Source organism: Girardinichthys multiradiatus, chromosome 7 (genome assembly GCF_021462225.1).
Source record: "Girardinichthys multiradiatus isolate DD_20200921_A chromosome 7, DD_fGirMul_XY1, whole genome shotgun sequence".
In the NCBI taxonomy this organism is placed as follows: domain Eukaryota; kingdom Metazoa; phylum Chordata; class Actinopteri; order Cyprinodontiformes; family Goodeidae; genus Girardinichthys; species Girardinichthys multiradiatus.
In genome coordinates this window covers 3,982,165-4,002,011 of record NC_061800.1, presented here as the reverse complement: position 1 = coordinate 4,002,011, position 19,847 = coordinate 3,982,165, and the positions used below count along the sequence as shown (strand labels likewise).

At 42.6% G+C, this 19,847-nt stretch overlaps 1 protein-coding gene across 2 annotated transcripts in view; it reads left to right on the top strand.

The window, feature by feature from the left end:
• Window positions 1–19,580, top strand: part of cd28 (CD28 molecule) — a 42,280-nt gene extending 22,700 nt beyond the window's left edge. Inside the window, exons 2-7 of one of the 2 annotated variants that reach the window (XM_047371290.1) lie at window positions 12,970–13,128; window positions 16,236–16,309; window positions 17,689–17,933; window positions 18,255–18,411; window positions 18,497–18,660; window positions 19,111–19,580. In XM_047371290.1, coding sequence (XP_047227246.1) covers window positions 16,237–16,309; window positions 17,689–17,933; window positions 18,255–18,411; window positions 18,497–18,660; window positions 19,111–19,215 — 744 coding nt within the window. In that variant the 5' untranslated portion in view covers window positions 12,970–13,128; window position 16,236 and the 3' untranslated portion in view covers window positions 19,216–19,580. Of the gene's footprint in view, window positions 1–12,969; window positions 13,129–16,050; window positions 16,310–17,688; window positions 17,934–18,254; window positions 18,412–18,496; window positions 18,661–19,110 lie in introns of both variants that reach the window. The other variant, XM_047371288.1, reaches the window with a different exon arrangement.
• The last annotated feature ends 267 nt before the right edge of the window (window positions 19,581–19,847 follow it).

Sequence of the window (19,847 nt, the reverse complement as noted above, 5' to 3'; positions counted from 1 at the left end):
TGCCGGTTGAGTTTATCCCGTTGGTGCGGTGTCTGTGTTATGATTCTGGCACGTCTGCTCTACCCTGTCTCCCTGGCTGCAATCAGCAGATTAGATGCACCTGGTGGCTGCTGCAGTGTAGTGCAATCTGTGGAATGCCAAGCACCTGTGTCTTCCCTAATATATACTGACTCTGACAAGCAGACGGTGGCAGATTTTTGAAAGCCATTGTGTGAGTAGATATCCGGCGTTCCTTCCTGTCTGATCATTGTTCTTGACCTTGCCTTGTGTTAGGTATTATTTAATCAACTCAGAGGTAAGGAACAACACAGAGTCAGATGAACTTGCAGCAAGGGTAGCTCACACTTTGCAGTGCAAATCTACAAAGTATTAGCACCCCTCTCTCTTTATTTATTCATGCTGGGTCACACACAGTTCAACAAACATTCAGGTTGTGTGTGTGTGTGGGTGCGTGTGTGTGGGGTCAGAAAGGTTAGGGTTCATTTGTCTTGATTATAACCAAACAGAGGAAGTGGGAAGTGGGGACCTGGTGAACAGCCCCCAGATGCTGCTAATAAATGCATAAAAGCATAACTCATTCTTGTCCCCATCTCCCTTCCTGTGACATGTAAGGAGGGAAAAGCACTTAGAGCAGACATGAGTGATACAAACAATACAAAAGTTTTCAAACCCTAACACCTTGCCTTTTGGATTTATGCCCCTGCCTGCTCCCTCTTGGACTATTTGGATTTTGGTTGTCGACCTTGTTTCCTGGTTTATGCCTCTGCTTGCCCCTTGCCTGACGCCTCTTGTTCCGATCGTTGACACTGTTTCTGTCCTTGGATTATTGAGCCAGCCTAGCCCTCGGATTATTCAGCCTGGAGTCACTTCTTACCTGTGTTGTGGAGATCACCGCCTGCCGCCCACTGAGGTTTCCCCTCTGGGTTTCAAGTTCCACTCAAGACAAAAGCAGGTTAGTGGCTTTTCTGATCCCTGCAAAATCTGGAGAGACTACAAGTCACTAATCCCTCTTTCTGCCTCAGTGATTCCTGGAAGCTGTGAGGAGTGTTACCTGTGTGACATTTTCCTGTGGCTGAATAAACCTTTTAAACTTTCAGTACTGTGTCTGGCTGAATCTTGGGTCCGCCTTTTTCTGATTCATAGCAGTCTGCTCTTTTGCGCTTGTGGGCTGAGGCTGGGGTGTGCCTTGCGATCCCAGCATGCTGTGTGGTTGAGCGAGGCTGTGTGGGGAGCTTGCACTGTTTAGATGTGACTTTGTCTGCTTTTTGAGGGTGGAGCTGTGCTGTGGGGGTGTGCCCCTGTGGGGAGGGGATTTATGGCATTTGTGTTCAGGGGCATGTGCTCAATATCTGTGTCCTGGTTGGGGTGGCCCTGTGTAAAAATTAATGTTGGGGTTCATGGGGATGGGAGGCTCATGAGGTTCATTCGGAGGTTGGGACTGTTTCATCCTGGGACAGCTCTGGTTGGCGGGCTCATTAGACTTGGTGGACTCCTCTTTTGTTCGTGGCCCTCTCTCTGTATGTTGGGTATGTAGTTGTGAATGTTTTTATGTGTACGCATGAGGGTGGGAATGTGTGCCTGTTTTTGTAAGGGTTAGGGTTAGGGGCTGCTCCTACACTCGACAAGCGGCTCAGGTGGCGGTTAGACTGGAAACCTGCCATCACTCACCTTCCCTCAACGGTGACACTCGTGCAGAATGTTGGCCGTTGTTTGAAGATGGTGCTGGCTATTTGCTCTCCGGGCTGTAAACGTAAGCTAGGGTCAGCGGTGAAAAAAAGTCCTGGCTACCTGAGTTGGTCTTGTTGACAGAAGCGGACTTAACAAAACAGTCGGCAACATTAACGGGAGTGAAGAAAGTACCTGTTTTTGGTATATACCTTAAACTTTCTGTAATTCTGATGTCCTTCTCCTTTTTTAATTTCTGCTTAGCACTCCCACTTAGCTTCTCCATGTCTGAAGTTTTTGAGTTGCATAGCAGCGCTTGATGTCACACAACCCGCTTAGTGCACGTTGATCAGCATCACCTTTCACTCGCCTTATGCTTGCGGACTGACCAATGAGGAGAGTCTCAATTCACATTCACAGTCATAGGCAACTTTTCTCAGTGTAGCGCAAGGGCTTCGGCGCACAGTTTAACGTGGTATATCTGGTTATGGTTAATCTGGCTTTGGGCAAGGATATCTGCGGTTTTTAAAAACGCGGAATTTGGTTTTGATGGCAGAACTTCCCCTCCTGCGAGTAGCAGCAAGAAGCGAGTAGCAGCAAAAAGCAGGTACCTGCAGGTAGGTCAGGAGGCCGACCGAGCAGAGTAGAGGACCCCCCAGAAACTCTGTGGAACCCCAGAGGCGTGAAGCCCGGCGAACCCTCGGAGGCTGAAGCAGAGCCAGGTGAACCCTCGGAGGCTGAAGCAGAGCCAGGCGAACCCTCGGAGGCTGAAGCAGAGCCAGGCGAACCCTCGGAGGCTGAAGCAGAGCCTGGCGATCCCTCGGGGGCTGAAGCAGAGCCTGGCGAACCCTCGGAGGCTGAAGCAGAGCCTGGCAAACCCTCGTCTCTGGGTTCAAAGGCCAGAACAAGGACAAAATGTTCCTTAAATCCCTCAGGAACAGGGTTCAGCGGTGCTTCCTCCTCGAACCCCTTATCGCAGGGTTCAGAAGCCAGAACAAGGACCAGTTCCTCACTGAACCCCTGCAGGCTAGGTACAGGAGTTGAGGCATCACAGACACCCTCAGTGACGTGAGCAGGGGCTGAGGCATCGCCGAGACCCTCAGTGGTGTGAGCTGAGGCGTCGCCGAGACCCTCAGTGGCGTGAGCTGAGGCGTCGCCGGGGCCCCCGATGACTTGAGCCAGGGCGTCCCTTTTACGACGTCCTCTGCGACGTGTGGAGGGGGTTGAAGCTGTGGAGTGTCTGGCCTGGAGTCAGGCTGTGGTGTGTCTGGCTTGGAGTCAGGCTGAAGACCTGGCTGTGGACCTGGTGTGGGCTGCTCTGCAGCAGCAGCAGCAGTAGCTCCATGGAGTCCTGGCGTGGGCTGGTCTGCAGCAGCAGCAGCTCCCTGGAGTCCTGGCGTGGGCTGCTCTGCAGCAGCAGCAGCTCCCTGGAGTCCTGGCGTGGGCTGCTCTGCAGCAGCAGCAGCTCCCTGGAGTCCTGGCGTAGAAGGAGGTGGACGGCAGTAAAACTGCCTTACTGCAGCCTCATAATCCCTCTCCATCTGCCTGATTCTGTCCATCAGCTCAGGAGAGGAATACATGAGGCTGGTCTTCCTGAAGCTCTTTATCTGTCATGCGTAGAGCCTCAAGCGCTGCTCCAGCTCATCAGGTGTTGCCTCAGAACACCGGCTGGAGCGAGCGCAGACGGCATGGGCGGAGGTGCAGCGAGCCTTGCAGACAGTGCTGTGGCAGGCGAAGATGCGGGACTACTAGCTGCAGCCCTCACGTCGGCTGGCAGGGAAACCACCTCCTCGGCAGCCGAACCACAGGAAGGCACTCCGCGCCGATGTCTCTTGCGGCGGGAGGAGGCCGAAGACTTCACTGCTGGACCAGAGTGCACAGCTAGGGGAGCAGGCAGAGAACAGCGCTGAACCGCCTCACACTCCATCTGCTCCAGCAGCAGTGGAGAGGGTAGAACCTCCAGGTTGGTCGGCAGATTCCTCATCGCCTCCTCCTTCTGCCGTTCAACCCAGCGATCCAAGGCGTCTGCCTTCAACGTGTCCGTGAGGTCCGTGGTTGGCGGAAACATTCTGTTATGGTTTGCAAGATATAGGACCCCAGAATGCAGACGAGCAGGCAGCGTGATGGTAAGTGAAAAAAAGGTTTAATACCAAAAACTCACTCACAGCAGGAGGCAGGAACAAAACAAACGGGCAGGCAAGACAGGCATGGCATGATCAAAAAAACAAGACTTGGTTTGAGAATGTTTCCGCAATCAATGACAGAACAGGTGTGTATATATGGAGCATGGTACAGGTGGAAAACAAAACTGATTAACATGGTGCAGGTGGACCGAATAAACTTAATTGACAGACAGAACAAAATGTGGCTGCGGCAAAAACAGAGACTCTTGAACACAAACTAACAGAAACTAGAAAAAACATGAAGCAAAAGCATAACCAGATCCGAAAACCAAACTTGACAAAACATGAACAAGATGACAAAGCTAAAGCATGACCAGGAAAATAACAGAAGCATGATTCAAAACCTTAACTGTGAAAAACCAACAAAAACCCAGAAACCAAAAACCAAACAACCCCAAATCATAACACAATCTAAAGGGCCCAGATTAGTAAAGGCACAAGCCATATCTGGTTATCTCCTGCTATATGTTTAACTGGATGCCTTGTGCTGCACAGAGACACGGCTAGTGATTGTGAACGTGAGTTGAGACTCTCTCCTCATTAGTCAGTCTGCATGCATAAGGTGGGTCAAAGGTGACGTAAATCAACGTGTGCTGAGCAGGTTGCGTGACATTAAGTGCCGCTATGCAATTAAAAAAATTCTGACATGGAGATAAGTGGGAGCGTGAAAGGACATCAGAAACACAACATTTAAAGTATATACCAAAAATAGGTAATTTCCTCACTCCCGTTAATGTTGCCGACTGTTTTATTAAGTCAGCTTCCATCAACGAGAACAACTCATCTAACCAGGACCTTTCCATACCACTGGAACTAACTTATGTTTACAGCCCGGAGAGTGAAGAGCCCGCAGCATCTTCAAACAACGCCCCACATTCTGCTGCGAGTGCGAGTGTTGAGGGAAGCGGTGATGGCAGGTCTCCAGTTTAACCGCCACCTGAGCCGCTCGTCGAGTCTAGGAGCAACCTCTGCAACTTAACGCCAATGCTGCCTAGGGATCCTGCACTGTGGGGGGCCATTATGGATCGGTCTGGGAAGAGGTGATTTACCGAGGGCCTGCAGCTTTCCAGAACCAGGCTGCCAAATATCCTGCATAAGTAAGAGAGTCCAGACTTGGGAGCAGGACCTGTCATCCCAAAGGCATGCGTTTATCAGCGGATTCTGTGACTGGAAACATCCACAGAGGTTTACTGATCACGAAAAGAATGCAGAACATAGACAAAACATGCTGTCTTTATTGCACAGGTCAAAATACACATGCAGAGTGAGGCAGAACAGCAGTACTGGAATGAAGTCCTTAGACATGTGGTTGCTGTTATAAGATTTTTGGGAGCGAGAGGATTGCCACTTCGGGGCGACAACAAACAGAATTTGATTGCATTACTTGATAACTAGGATCAACTGAAATATATGTACTTGATTTGTAATGTATATGATTTGACTAAATTGTCTCAAGGTGCTTTGAGATGACACGTGTTGTGAATTTGGCATTATACAAATCAACTGAATTAACACTGAAAAAATAATACCTGAGGTAATCTAGAGCAACCCCCTGAATGCTGACCTTGGTCCCAAAGGTATCTGTTACATCCAGGCAGCTGTTAAATCCAACAGAACTAAAACAACATAGTGACCAGTGTCTGTGGCTAAAAGAACATCTAAAAAAAAATCCAGTGCCGACTCCGTACTTAGATGGATAGACTGGAACAGCTCAAACACCTTGTTCTTATCCCAGAAAGAACCCAAAAGTAGGGATGCATGATATGAGTTGAACAGGTTGAATTTGATGGTGTTTGTGATTTTTTATGTGATTTTTAAAAGAGAGGGATTAGTCTAAAAAAACACAAGTAGACTTACTCTTAGTGTACTCATTAACCATATCAAGCTTTTTAACTCTCAGGAATTTGTGTATTCCTCAATTGTTTTTTGAATTCATCATAACTAATGTTTTCTTTGTATTCTAGAAGATATCTATAAGATATATATGATATGATGATCCTAGATATGAGTCTTCATTGATTAAGAATAGAGGCAGGTTCTTGAGTATTTTCATCTTATTTAAAATTACTACATCATCTAAATACATTGGGATGTTAATATCTTTTTATGCATTTGATAAATCATGAATAGAAATTGAAAAATTTATTTGGTCCAAGTATGGAGGCCTGCAGGATACTCACAGGACACTCTAAATAGGGTGATTTGACACCATAACTGACCATAACACACTGCTTTCTGTTTGAGAAATAAGAATTGATCAACCAAATACCTTGCTCCAAAAACTTGTATTGATTTAGTTTTGCTAAAAACATTTGATGGTGAACAGTTCTAAATGCCCTTTTTAAATGTAAAAACTGCACCCAGATAACCACTCTTATCCTAAGATCCCTTCAGTTTTTTTTCTTTAAACACACTTATTGCTGATTCAGGGTAGTAGTGAGATTGAAATCCAATTAACATGAGATGCAAAGAAGTACTACTATAATTTTGATCAGAGGTCACAGATTAGCGGACCAGGGTCCAAATCCAGACCCACTTGCTGTCTAATCCAGACCCAGCCTGATTTGTCCAACAGTGTCTAACTTCACTTGCACCGCATCTCGTGTTAATATCGTATAGCCCTGCTAAACCCCGGGCTGCACGTGATGCAAGTCAGGCAATGAGCTGCTTTAGTCAGGGTAGCTTCTGCTATCCTAACCGCAATGCATTTTCTCATTTACTATGTAGATATAAAACATTTTATTCCTGCCAGCTGCTGCATCTGGCAGGCGCAATGGATAGCTATGTAGGTCAGCGACATTCTGGTCCACACTCCAGGCCAGCTAGTGGCAGTAATGCACCACGTTGTTGTATGCCAACCACCAGAAAACAACAAAGAAGAAGCAATGTGGGTCCTTCAACGTGGGTTGCTAAGTTACTAGCTTGGGAGCTCAGCTTGCTGATAGTACAATGACTTGGTGGTGGACAGATGAGTGAGTAAAAGAAGATGGCTTCATCAAAAATACGTAACGTGGACTATGAAAATCACACATTTAAAGATGAATGGACAGAAACATTCGGTATCTTACAGCATACGAGTGTTCACTGTGAGTACAGTGGATTTTGGGAAAACATAAACAGCCTTTCACTTACTGGGGAGTGATCACAGAGTGCATGGAAGCTGTGGTAGAAACACTTTAAGATGGAAAAGAAGGACAACAACTTGAGGAAAAGGTTAAGCAGATTGCCATGCATGCCACAAGCACAACAAGGAGAGCAGAACTGTTCTACCAAGATGTACTGACCCAGCTAGACTGTGAAGTGTGTTTATTATTGGTACTTAAATTGGATTGCTCTTTCTGTTCTGCATATGAATTCATAGGCATATGCATAGTAAACTCTAGTGTTAATCAAATGTATAATAAAGATGAAAGTAAATGTTTTTGTCTCTTGATTTAAAATGTTTGGACCCCAAAGTGTTTGGATGAGGCAGGTAGTGGACCTCTTGCTAGTTTAATCAGAATCAGAATCAGAATCAGCTTTATTGCCAAGTTTGTACATACAAACAAGGAATTTGCTTCCGGTACACTTTGCTCTTTTGTTCTGTTTTTGCATTACAGAATATACAAATTTACAATGTACAATGTACAATATACATATCTAATAAAAAAGGTGCATTTGCAACATCTGTATGCTGTTGTTCTTTACTCTATTAAATGTTCATCAGAGAAACAGCTTGGGGGAAGAAACTGTCTCTGTGGCGGCTGGTTTTAGTAAACAGTGCTCTGTAGGGGCGGCCTGAAGGTAAAACTCTAAACAGTCTATGTGCAGGGTGTGTGGGGTCGGCAGAGATTTTGGCAGCTCTTTTCTTGACCCTAGACCTGTATAAGTCCTGGATGGAGGGAAGGTCAGCTCTGATTATTCTCTCTGCAGTCCTGATTATTCGTTGCAGTCTGGACCTGTCCTGTTTTGTGGATGAGCCAAACCACACTGAGATGGATGAAGACAGGACAGACTGAATGATGGCAGTGTAGAAGATGACCAACAGCTCCTGTGGAAGGTTGAACTTCTTGAGTTGCCTCAGGAAGTACAGTCTCTGCTGGGCCTTCTTTCGAACAGTGTCTATTTGTGAAGACCATCTCAGGTCCTCAGAGATGGTGGTTCCTAAGAACCTGAAGTGGTCCACGGCCGATACAGTGTTGTTGAGGATGGTGAGGGGGTGTATGGGGGTGGTGTTCTCCGAAAGTCCACCACCATTTCCACAGTCTTGAGTGGGTTCAGTTCAAGGTAGTTTCAGGTGCTTCAACACCAGCCGCTCAAAGGACTTCATGATCACAGACGTCAGGGCAACAGGCCTGTAGTCATTTAATCCTACGATGGTGGGATTCTTGGGAACCGGGATGATGGTGGATTGTTTGAGGCAGAAGGGGACCTCACATTTCTCCAGTGATTTGTTGAAGATCCTCGTGAAGATCGGAGCGAGTTGATGTGCACAGGCTTTCAGGCATGATGGGGAGACGTTATCAGGTCCTCCAGCTTTCTTTGTTTTCATGCGCTGAAAGAGCCTGTTTACCTCTTCCTCGGAGATCTTTAGCAGGCAGAGGATCTGATGGTGGGGGGTTGGTTGCTTTATGGGAGGAATTTGTTCCTGAATGGGATGTAGAGGGGATGATTTGAGGTGTGAATGGCTTCTTGTCATGTCTACAGTAGAAGCCATTCAGACGGTTGGCCAGGAGACGACTGTTCAGGATGGGTGGAGGGGCTCTTGTAGGCAGTCAGGTTTCTCAGACCAGTCCATACAGCTGAAGTGTCACCAGTAGAAAGGCTGTTCTTAAGCTTCTCACTGTAGCTTCTCTTAGCTGCTTTGATCTCTTTTGTTAGTTTGTTCCTGGCCTGCCTGTACCGCGCCCGATCTCCACCGCTGTGAGCTTCTTCCTTTTCCCTGCGCAGATTCCTGAGGTGTGGAGTAAACCATGGCTTATTGTTCCCAAAGGTGCAGAAGGTCTTGGTCTGCACACACATGTCCTCACAGAAACTGATGTATGATGTCACCACATCAGTTAGTTGGTTTAAGTCAGTGGCTGAGGTTTCAAAAACAGTCCAGTTTGTGCATTCAAAGCAGGCCTGTAGCATCTGCTTTGATTCCTCAGTCCACTTCTTAACAGTGTGAACCTTGGGTTTGGAAGCTCTTAGTCTCTGTCTGTAGGTTGGGATGAGGTGGATTAGACAATGATCCGAAAAACCCAGAGCAGTCCTGGTAACAGCATGATATGAGTCCTTTAAAGCTGTGTAACAATGATCCAGTGTGGTTTTGTCTCTGGTGGGACACTTAATATGCTGTCTGTATTTGGGGAGTTCAATTGAGAGGTTTGCGCTGTTAAAATCTCCCAGTATTATGATGAAAGAGTCCGTGTATTTTTTCTCCACATCTGTAATCAGCTCAGCAAGATGTTTTTCCGCGGCAGAAGTGCAGCCATGCGGTGGAAAATATGAGCCGATTATTATAAACGAGGAAAACTTTCTCGGTGAATAAAACGGTTTACAGATTATGGAAAATGACTCCAGATCCGGGCTACATGTTTTTCCCAGCACTTTTACGTCTCTGCACCAACCTTCATTTATATAAAAGCAGATTCCGCCTCCTCGTCTCTTCCCCGATAGCTCCGCGCTGCGATCCGCTCTGAGCAGCTGGAAGTCCGGCATCAGCAGTGCTCGGTCCGGGATGTTTCCACTCAGCCATGTCTCGGTGAAGCAGAGAACCGCTGATCCGCGGAGCTCCGTGTTTTTACCGGTGAGAAGAAGCAGCTCGTCCATCTTGTTGTTGAGAGAGCGGACATTTGCCAGGTGGATTGAAGGCAGTGGTGTGCGAAGTCCTCTTTTGCGGAGCTTTACCAGCGCGCCAGCACGCTTTCCCCTCCGCCGTTTTCGGCGCAGGATCCCATATAGAGCCGCAGCTCCGCTCGCCAGGAGCTCAGTGAACCTCAGATTGATGACAGATGGTGAAAAAAACCCAAGAGAGGACTCTCTGATGTTGAGAAGTTCCTCTCTACTGAATGAGACCACAGGATTGTGGCTCGAAAAACATAAAAACACACAAAATACAAAAACAAAGAGAGATCGAAGCTCCGAGGCTGCCATCGTCGGCGCCATCTTGTAGGATGGTTAATTGGGGAGCCCTGATTTAAATGTTAAACTGTTAGGAAACCCCTTTCTCTTATGATTTGTGAGATGCCAGGAAGCATGCTAATTGACTGGTAGTTGGTCATATATGTTTTATCCCCCGATTCAGAAATTGGGCTGACCGCACTTACCCTCCAAACTGAAGGAACAACAGAGGATTTAATTTAGAAGTTAACCATATAAGTGATTTGACATGCCAGCCATCTTTAAAAAAAAAACTAGTTTCACACATGCTTAGCTTTCAAAAACAGGCTATGCATGTTTGATGGAATTAATATCACAGTTACGTGTCTTAAAGGATTTAATGATTTTATTTATAGACCTTGTAAAAATAAGCAGTTAGTTCTGTGGCTAGGATGATAGGACTTTTAACCAAACTATTCTTAATATTGGGCTCTAACCCAATTTTTATTTTGTCTACCTAGTAGTTCATTATTTAATTAACAGTAGTTAATATTTTTGCCATTGTTTCGATCCCCTTTTGCATGTTATTGATAAGAAAAACCTGCTTTGGCTTTTCGTATGGCCTGAGTTCCCTTAATTGAAACTGTGGTAAATTTATGTCTGTCCACATTTAAACCACACCGTAGGTAGCATTTTTGAAGATAGTTTCTTATTTGCATTAAGTGTATGCAATCAGCGTTTAGCCAAGAAAGGTTGTTTTTATTTTTCCTTTGGCTTTCCTTGAGTAGGTTGCAATTACCTCTTTAATTTTACTTAGAAATGAGTCACTACAACAATTAATGTCATCACAAGGGATGATGTTATCCTATTTAATCTATTTTAATCCTACTCCAAGGTTTTGTTGTAGGTTTTTGGGAATTATTAGTTATGTACAGAAGTATTGAATTTATTTTTAAATGCATTTGGTGTATGCTGTTTATTAAACTTGTAATGAAAACAGTATAATGGGCTTATAAACCAGTTAGAAGGTCATGGGTCTTGGTGACTCTATAGAGTTTGTTTGTATTTTGAAATCAATTTTAGAACTATTAATCACTCTAGTTGGCTTTTCTATTAATTGTTTAAAGCTAAGATTTTTTTCTGGTGTTCTTTTTATCCCAGTTTAAGTTAAAATCGGCACACAGGATTATCTCTTTGTTATGATTACACAAATTGAAAAGGGTCTTAAAATCTTCATAAAAATCTGCAGTAGTTGAGAAAGAATGGTAAAATACTTTTGTTTAGAGAGTAAGATGTTAACAGTAGTAAGCTGTTTAATAATAGTGCATTTTAGATTACGTTTAACATACAACATTTGGTATCTGTCACCATTAATGAATGAGTATGTCCTAGGCCTTCCTGATTCCAGCTGCTGAAACTTTGGCCTGACAACATGGGATTGTTGGTAGCAACAATGTGGTTCAATGTCTATATGCTCTCGGTTGATATGAATGGCCAGCTGTTAAATTTTTAGAAACTGATACGGACCTCTTCCTTTTCTGGCCTCTCGGCGTTGCTTGTAGAATTATGTGCCTAGGTGCTGGGCTTTATGCTGTCGGCATGGAACCGCTGCTGTTCTTTTGCTTCAATGCACCTGCTGTCGGTTGTTAGGATGTAGGCATAGGACTGTTGCTGTGGCCCCCCAAGGTCCTTGTCAATGTCCAGGTCCAGTAGCTGGGACCCAACTCGTGCTGGAGGTACAGCTGGTGGAGCTGCCAGTTGAACCACTGTTGCATTGCTGTCTTTCAGCTGCTGGGCATTGAGCTGAAAACGTATCGGAAACATTACGCATTAAGGTAAAAGTTATATTAATTAACTACATTACTGTCATTCAAATGCAACATATGTCTGCTCCAAGTTCCTTGGAGCCCGAAGAAAGCTTGCGTGAGAGGTACATTGGTTGACCCGGCCGGAGCAAGACGGACTGGAATGGAACAGAAAAAAACATGTTCTGTAATTTGATGGAGAGCGGGTCCGTCGAAGGTGACGTTTGGAGTAGTAATGGAGAATGTGGAACCGTTCTCATTAATTAACTTAGCAACAGAGTTACTCTGTCGGTCGGAACGGAACAGAACAGGAACGAAGAATTCTTTTGCCTCCCTCTACGCAGGCAGTAAGGAGCCGGCGGTGTTGGTTTTTCAAAAATAAAGTAAATTTTAAGGTTTCATGATATTTAAATTTCAGACTCTCAGATTATGGTTAGTATAAGTGTGTAAATAAAAATTAACATACCAATGCATATGTATGTGTGTATATATATGTATACAAATATATATATATATATAGTGTGTGTGTATATTTAAAAAGAACAAACATTGTTCTGAAGGTGTGGTGGCTTTTATATTGCCTTGGCGGTGCGCCACGACCAATTCATGTAGCAGAAACTCTGGGGGTAATAGCCTGACGTGACTGAGCTTGTTGCTATTGCATTAGCGTTGCTTGTTGTTTAAAACTCCAACTACTTCAATCTATAGGTGGCAGGCCAGGATTTAGCTCCACATCACCAGCCAGAAGCAGCATAAGAGAGATATGCATACATTCCAAAAATGACTCAATGGATTGGCTACTCTCCTCTTTCTTGGAGGGCGCTTTGGCACAAATAAAAAATCATGTGAGCAGGATGAGTTGAGTAGGAGCAGCTGGGAAGCAGATTTGGTTGCTCTCATCAGTAAGAAAACGATGTTGTGTCGTATATAAAATAGAAGGTATGAGCACAACCATACAGCACCTGCAACGCAGTGTTTCTGCTCGGTTGCAGCCATCTTGAATGAACCCATAGCTGTTACATTTACTCATGCAAAAAAGATTATAGCTTACAGCGAACAAAATTGATGGAATTAGCGTACAGTGAATGAAAACCCTACTGAAAACAACGTCCATGCACTATACATTATATGCACTCAGTGCTTGGTCAGGAGAATGAATAATTGTTATGCTTCACATGTGTTTGAGTTTCAAGTTCTTGGTTTGTCTACTTCTGTCTTCCTCCTTCAGTTGCTCTGCATTCTCTCAACCACAGGCAAGTGAACGGGCTGGAGATGCTGGTGTCCTTGGCGGCTGGCTGGTGGTTTTCCTAGAGAAGGCAGAGAAGAGCAGTTTTGACCCGGTCTGGACCCTGGTGGTGCAAGCAACAGCTTAGAACCCCTAAGAGTCTCTTCTATCTCCTCCACCAATAAGGGTAAAAGCAAGATCTCAATGCCCTCTCTAAACATGGCCTAAACCGGCTCAGTTATGGTTGAGGTGCAAACACACCCTCCATTTCTGCTACCTGTATGACCCCTTCTCTTTTCCAATGGTTATAATCAGTCTGACAGCGAGAGGTATCCCAATCCTTGTGGTTTTTTAGTATAACAATGGCCATCAGTGGGCTCTAGATGGACAAACTTTATCAGTTTATTATTTTACTTAGTGCCCCTACACGTGGCCCGTTCTGGGGTGGCCGGGGTCTGGCACTCAGTGGTTTGGTCTGGCCTTCCCGGCGGTCCTGCGCCGTTCCTGACCCTTTGTGGGGTGCCCAGAGACGACATTGTTGTAAATAAGTGCTATATAAATAAATAAACTGAAACTGAAACTATCTCTGTAGTTATGCTGCTATAGGCTTAGGCTGCTGGAGGACATAATGATCCCTGTCACCCTCTTCGCTACATTCTCACACTACTCTCCAATTTTGAATTATTTGCTGTTATTTCAGTTTTTAAGTTTATGTTCTCTCTTTTATTTTCCTAGAAGCTACACCTGGCCTGACTCTGTGTCTACCTGTGACACCTTTCTGGAGAGGGGCATTGTCCAAGCTTCTGCTGGCAACAACTTAATGCTCACCTTATACAGATGATCCACTTGGCCCTGTCTTTCAGTGTTAATTCTGTCTCTCTCCTAGATATAGCAATTGACTGAGCTTTTACTGTAACTAATTATATGTGCTCTCTTTCAGACTCTAACCTTGAAAATTGGCTCAGAGTTGATCTGTTCTTTCTTTCTAGATGAAACGACTAAAGGAGCTACATCCATTAACACTTACTTTTCCTTCACATAGAAAGTACTCCTGGATCAGTGCTTCTTTGTTCTCTTTGTGTCTCTGCTCTGTTCTCTCAAACCCCCAGTCGGTCGTGGCAGATGGCCGCTCACACGGAGCCTGGTTCTGCTGGAGGTTTCTTCCTGTTAAAAGGGAGTTTTTCCTCTCCACTGTCACTACATGCATGCTCAGTATGAGGGATTGCTGCAAAGTCAACGCCAGTGACTGTCCACTGTCTCTACATGCTCATCCAGGAGGAGCGACTGCTACAAATCTCTAACTCGATGCAATCTGCTGGGTTTCCTTAGATAGAAAAACTTTTTATCCAATTTGAATAAATAACTGAATCTGACTGCACTGTTCAATGGTTAGGATTAATTGGAATGTATGTACCTGACTTTTGCGAAGTGCCTTGAGACGTGTTGTGAATTGGAGCTATATAAATAAACTGAATTGAATTGAATTTTAATTCCCACTTGGTCATGGCACACAGTCACTCCTACTGAACCTTTTTCTGATGAAAGTGTCTTCCTGTTGACTTCGTTTTTCCACTGTCACCGCATGATTGCTTGGTAGCAGGGAGTGAAGCAAAGTCAACGACTTGATGCAATTGGCTTGGTTTTAATACATTAAGAACTTTTTACCAACTGTGATTATAAACTGAATTAGACTATTGTATTGTAACAAGGATTGAACTGTAATGTATGTTTATGAATTTAACTGTTTTAGTCATTCAATTATATGTTTCTGGATATGAATTGGTCGTATTTGTTTTTAGATCTGTTGTGAATTAGCAGTATATGCAGCGGGTAAAATAAATATTGAACATCAATATTTTTCTCTTTAAATACATTTCTAATATTTCTGTTGACAGGAAATTCACAGCAGATGTTGATAAAAATCTTAGTAATCCACACGTGCTGTATACCTGAACGGAACTACATGACTTTGGAATAAAACTGAAGTTTATTTTTTCAGTCTATTGATGTTCTGCTATAAATGGTCTTGTACTTGTACCAGCTTCCCTACAGGTATTACAAACTCTTTGTTTATTCCATTATCAGGTAGAACAGTTATTGAAAGGCGTCAACTTCAAAATGCATGAATTATTCTCTGTGTTAAATAGCAGCCATCAGCTGCTTAATTACTGGCAAATGAGTTGTACTTTTTTAAAATTAGCTCTAAAAGGATCAACATTGAAGGTGAACTTGTCAATCCTCAACTAATGAAGATATTTAGCTCTAAACTAGAAGAAAAGACTGGCTTTAAATCTCTGTGTCAAACAACAATGTAGATTATATGTTGGAACCACCTTCTGGGAAGACAACTGAGAAAACCAGATAAAAAATAATAATTAAAATTAGAAGAGTACTTAAACTTTATCTTTATTTAGACAGAGGCACACCAACTTTAAATTAAATAGATATTAAACTATATCAGTAATGAAAACCGTTTGTTTTTATCTGTTGAAATTTTTTTTCTTTTGCTCAAGGAAAATTTAGAAACCACAAAACTTCTAACTAAATGCTCAGCCAGTAAAAGTTTCCAAAGTGACCTGTGTTCATTAGTTTCCCCTCAACAGCCATGCCTCATAAATGCTGATTTGATTCAAAATGTGTTTCAGGAACTCTACATTTTGTCTTACAAACATCAGCAAGTGTTAAGGAAGGTGCAAAACAAAGGAATCAAACAGGTTAAAGAAAAGTAGCAAATGCTGAAGTCTGAGCTATGCAGAGTGTGCACGAGACAATTAAAAGTTATGATGCAAAAGTGCTGAATATAACAGGTTTCACACTCATCTTTATTTGCATGTTTCCACAGAAGCATAAAGAGACAGTCTGTTGGAACACTGATTTTGTGTTTTACCTGTTATTTTTGCACTTTGAGAGGTTTGACATTAAATAATACCTTATTTTTATTAAAGTTTTTATTCTTTTCTTTACACTCTTCTTGTGTGTATTCAAACTAAATTTTAACTCCAATTTCCCACTGACAGGAATTGGTTTATGAAAATAACTGAAATTTGTTCATCTCAGCGTTCCTGCAGAACCACAGCTACTTAAAGTTGTTGTCTGTCTTTACCGGCAGAGCGTTATCATCATTTCCTGTGCTGCCACACAGTTTCCATGACAGATGAGAAAGGCTATAAAGATGAGTCTCTCTGGTTTAGACGTATTTTCATGATATTTCATCGTCAGGTTTGCTAGGTTGTGGGCCCACCACATTCATCTTGTAAATTTGAAGTTTCTGCCACTTTCTGTGAAACCCCGTAGGATGTTCCTGATTCACTGTACGATGGGAAGGACTGTGTTGGTAGTCCTCAGCGTCATTGTGCCTGTGTGGAGTTGTAAGTATAACCCAGTTTTAACTGATGTAATGATAGATTAGGAAGACCTTTTAATATTTTATGTTTCTGTACACATAACTGAGACTGAGAAGATATATTCAAGTTAGCAAATAAGCGGTTAAAACACCAGTTGCAACTATTACTAACACTAAACTTTTACTGGATGGTGTATTGTATTCTGTAATTCTGTATTTAGAAAGAAAATCATCTGCAAAACAGAGTATTTTTATGTAGTTTTTATGTTTAAATTTTGTGGCAAGAAAATAACCTTGTGAAATGCCATTCTCATCTTTGGCTGACTGTATTTAAACACAAAACATAAATGTTATTTATTTCAAGATTCATAAGAGAAATAATAAAGATAAGGTATTTTTCTTTTAAAGAATAAGTAAGTTTAATGAACTAATTAAGGCCAGCTATCTGAAATTAAACAGTTATTCAGAGATAGTTGAGAATACTCTGTTACAATATCAATTACTGCATAGGGCAAAGGGTTGGAGTTCAATGCTGTACTACTTATCACTGAGAAATTTAAATGGTTCAGTGTTCAGATAAGCTGGAATGTAACCAGGAAACCTACTGTGTGTCATCAGAGATGTAATAAATTGTTCTATCTTTGCTCGAAGAATATTACTTGGCAAACTTTACTAATAGACTTGAATCAGAAGGAAACATCTATCTGTACTTCTATCCTACCCTATCATTTTTAAGTCTGATGTGTTTGGTTTTTCAAAATTTCACATTCATTTACCTCATTCTGCTCTAGAGAGAAAATGATTTGACCTCTAAGCATAATATAAATGTACCAGAAATGATTTCCTAACTAAACACACAGTGCTTCACCCTTTATCCAGTCCTTTTTTGAGCCTTATTTTGAGCTTTATGAACATGTCAGAGCAATTAATCACCAAAGACAAAGTGTTAATCATTGGGTTTATTTCTCCTGAAGTTTCATGTCGAAGTATTTCCGTTTTTCTGTGCTGCAGTGTCAACGATCCAAATTCTATTGTTCAACCTTTAGAAAATGAGTAGAAAAGTTAGCACTTTCAGCCTGTTTTTGATGTCTGTTTTGATCAACTGGTTTTGTTCTTAAACTTTTTTGGTGCTGCATTATAATGTGTAGATGTTTAAATGTACTAGAGCTTACAAGTGAATTGGTAGTTTTCTTATTTTGTTAAAGTTCTTCTTTTAGAAACAGTCTGCAGATTTTTTCAGCAGAACTTGTCTTCACCGCAATAAAAAGACTGCAGCAGCACAGTGTGTAGCTAAAACAGTTTCATTTTGCATGTTAGCACAAAACTACTGATGTAGAGCTGCACTGAGTACTGCTGAAGTACCACAGGTGTTACTTAATTTCATTTTTCCCTTTTTTCTGGCAGCTATAAAGGTGGTGCAACCCTACAGAGTAGTGAGCACCAACGGCACAGCACTGATCCCCTGTGTCATCCGTCCCCGAACTTCCTTCCCCCAGATCCACCACAACCAACATCTGGCAGATTCCCCTTCCAACCTAGAAGATCTGCAGGTGACTCTGCTGAGAGGCCTCCATGGCAGCCAGAAAATCTGCTCCTCCATCCCCAACATCTCAGAGCACCAGGAGACACAGCAGGAGAAAGATGGAGACGTAAGGCTAAGGATAGACAGACCTGTTGTTCATGTTCCACTGGTTAATGTGAATTTGATGTTTTCTGAAACTGATGTTGGCCAAAGTTTTTCAATGAGGAGGTAAAGCATTTGAAAGTAAAGTGAACTGAATCAGGCAGTTTGTTGTTTAATGTTTTGTGTACAAGAAGATCAAATGTAAAATGTCCAAAGCATAAGGTTGAGAAATAGAAGAATAGAAACATTCTTTATTGTCTCATGGTGCAGAAATTATCCTAATGTAAAATTAACTTAACCTTAATGTAGGAAGGTTTGGTGAATCATGGTTTAACACATGTTTCAGGTGAAGTGTGCAGTTCAGATCAAAGATGGCACTGTGGCGGTGGCACTGTCCAGACTGAAAGCCACAGACACAGATATCTATCGCTGCCAGATTCAGATCTTCTACCCACCGCCCTACTTGCAGCTGACAGGCAACGGCACACTCCTTCATGTCCTTGGTAGGTCACCACAATGTTGGCATTTTCTGCTGACTTTTTTTTTTTAAGTTCTTCAGCTATCTTCACCCTGTTCTTTCATCCACAGAGAGCTTACACTTTCCTGATCAAGGGCCTCAGAGACAGCGAGGTGAAGAGGAGGAGGAGGAGGAAGAGAAGGATAATGATGAGATAAAAACACCAGTCAGTGTTACTGTGGTAGTTCTTGTGATAGCAATCCTCTGTGTCCTTGTCATCATCATCACCTTCCAGGTAAAAGCATCAGGATTTTGTCACATTTTAGAATTTTTGAAACTCTGATGTGACAGCCTGAATGAATGAACAGTTGACATGCCTTTGTAGAAATTACTGTTTCTTTTCTAGAATCTTACAACAGGATTTGTGCTTCCCTAATTAAATTTTTTAACACCTCACTGATACCGAAAACAGCTAGCCCTGAGTCTTCTCTCCCATTAACAGCTTCCACACTGAGTAGAGTTAAAGTTAGGAACGGTGCATTCACTGAATTCACTGAATGTAGAAAATCAGCCATTTCTGGACATCAAACTAAAAACTTTACAAGGAAAAGCAGAATAATAAAAGCAATCAGTAAAGTAGCACCTAACAAAACAAAAGCTTAACACAAAATCTGCTACAAAAACTGGATAAAAGCGGCACCGATTCCTATGTAGATTCCTTCATATCTGTGCTTTCTGTCTGCAGACACTCCAGTGTAATCAAGGGAGGAGGGAACCTGTCAGAATGCCACCAAACATTTTGCTTCACAAAGTGGATGCCGTACCATTTTCAAGTGGAACCATGGCATAGACATTTTCCCAAATGATGGTGATTTGGTCATCTGTGCTTTTGTACTTGTTCAGTACAAAAATAATGTTTACATTCTTGTAAACACACACATTGTGTTAAAGATGTGGCTTTGATTCAGTTAAGTTTATTTGACTGGAGTTGTTAAGGAACCTGTATTGAGGTGAGTAAGCTAGGACCGCTAGTACTGTGTACAAACTGTTAATCTGATTAAAACCCTTTGGTTTAGGCTGCTTAGTTACAAAGCTCAGCATCATAAAGGCTTTTTTTTTTGCAATTGGTTATTACTGTATATGTTGTTAACAAATCCAAATGTATACCTGTTCCATACTGAATTAAATTGTGTTAATTAAAGATTCAATTTTGTATATCCAAAACAAAAAATATTTGAAGAACCACCAACATATTACACTCTTGATTTAAAACAAAGGAACCTTGGTTTGGTCATGTACAGTAAAAATCCTGCCCTGTAGGTCTTGAAAGGTTTGTTCATATTTTTTGAAGCAAGGTTCTGTGAAGTATCTGTAACAGTTTGCTTACCTCCAGTAGAAAGAGGTCATATGACCTTGAGCTTGTTGGAAATGTAAATACATCCTTTCTTTCTACTTTAGGCAAGGGAAGTAACCTTGCAAAAC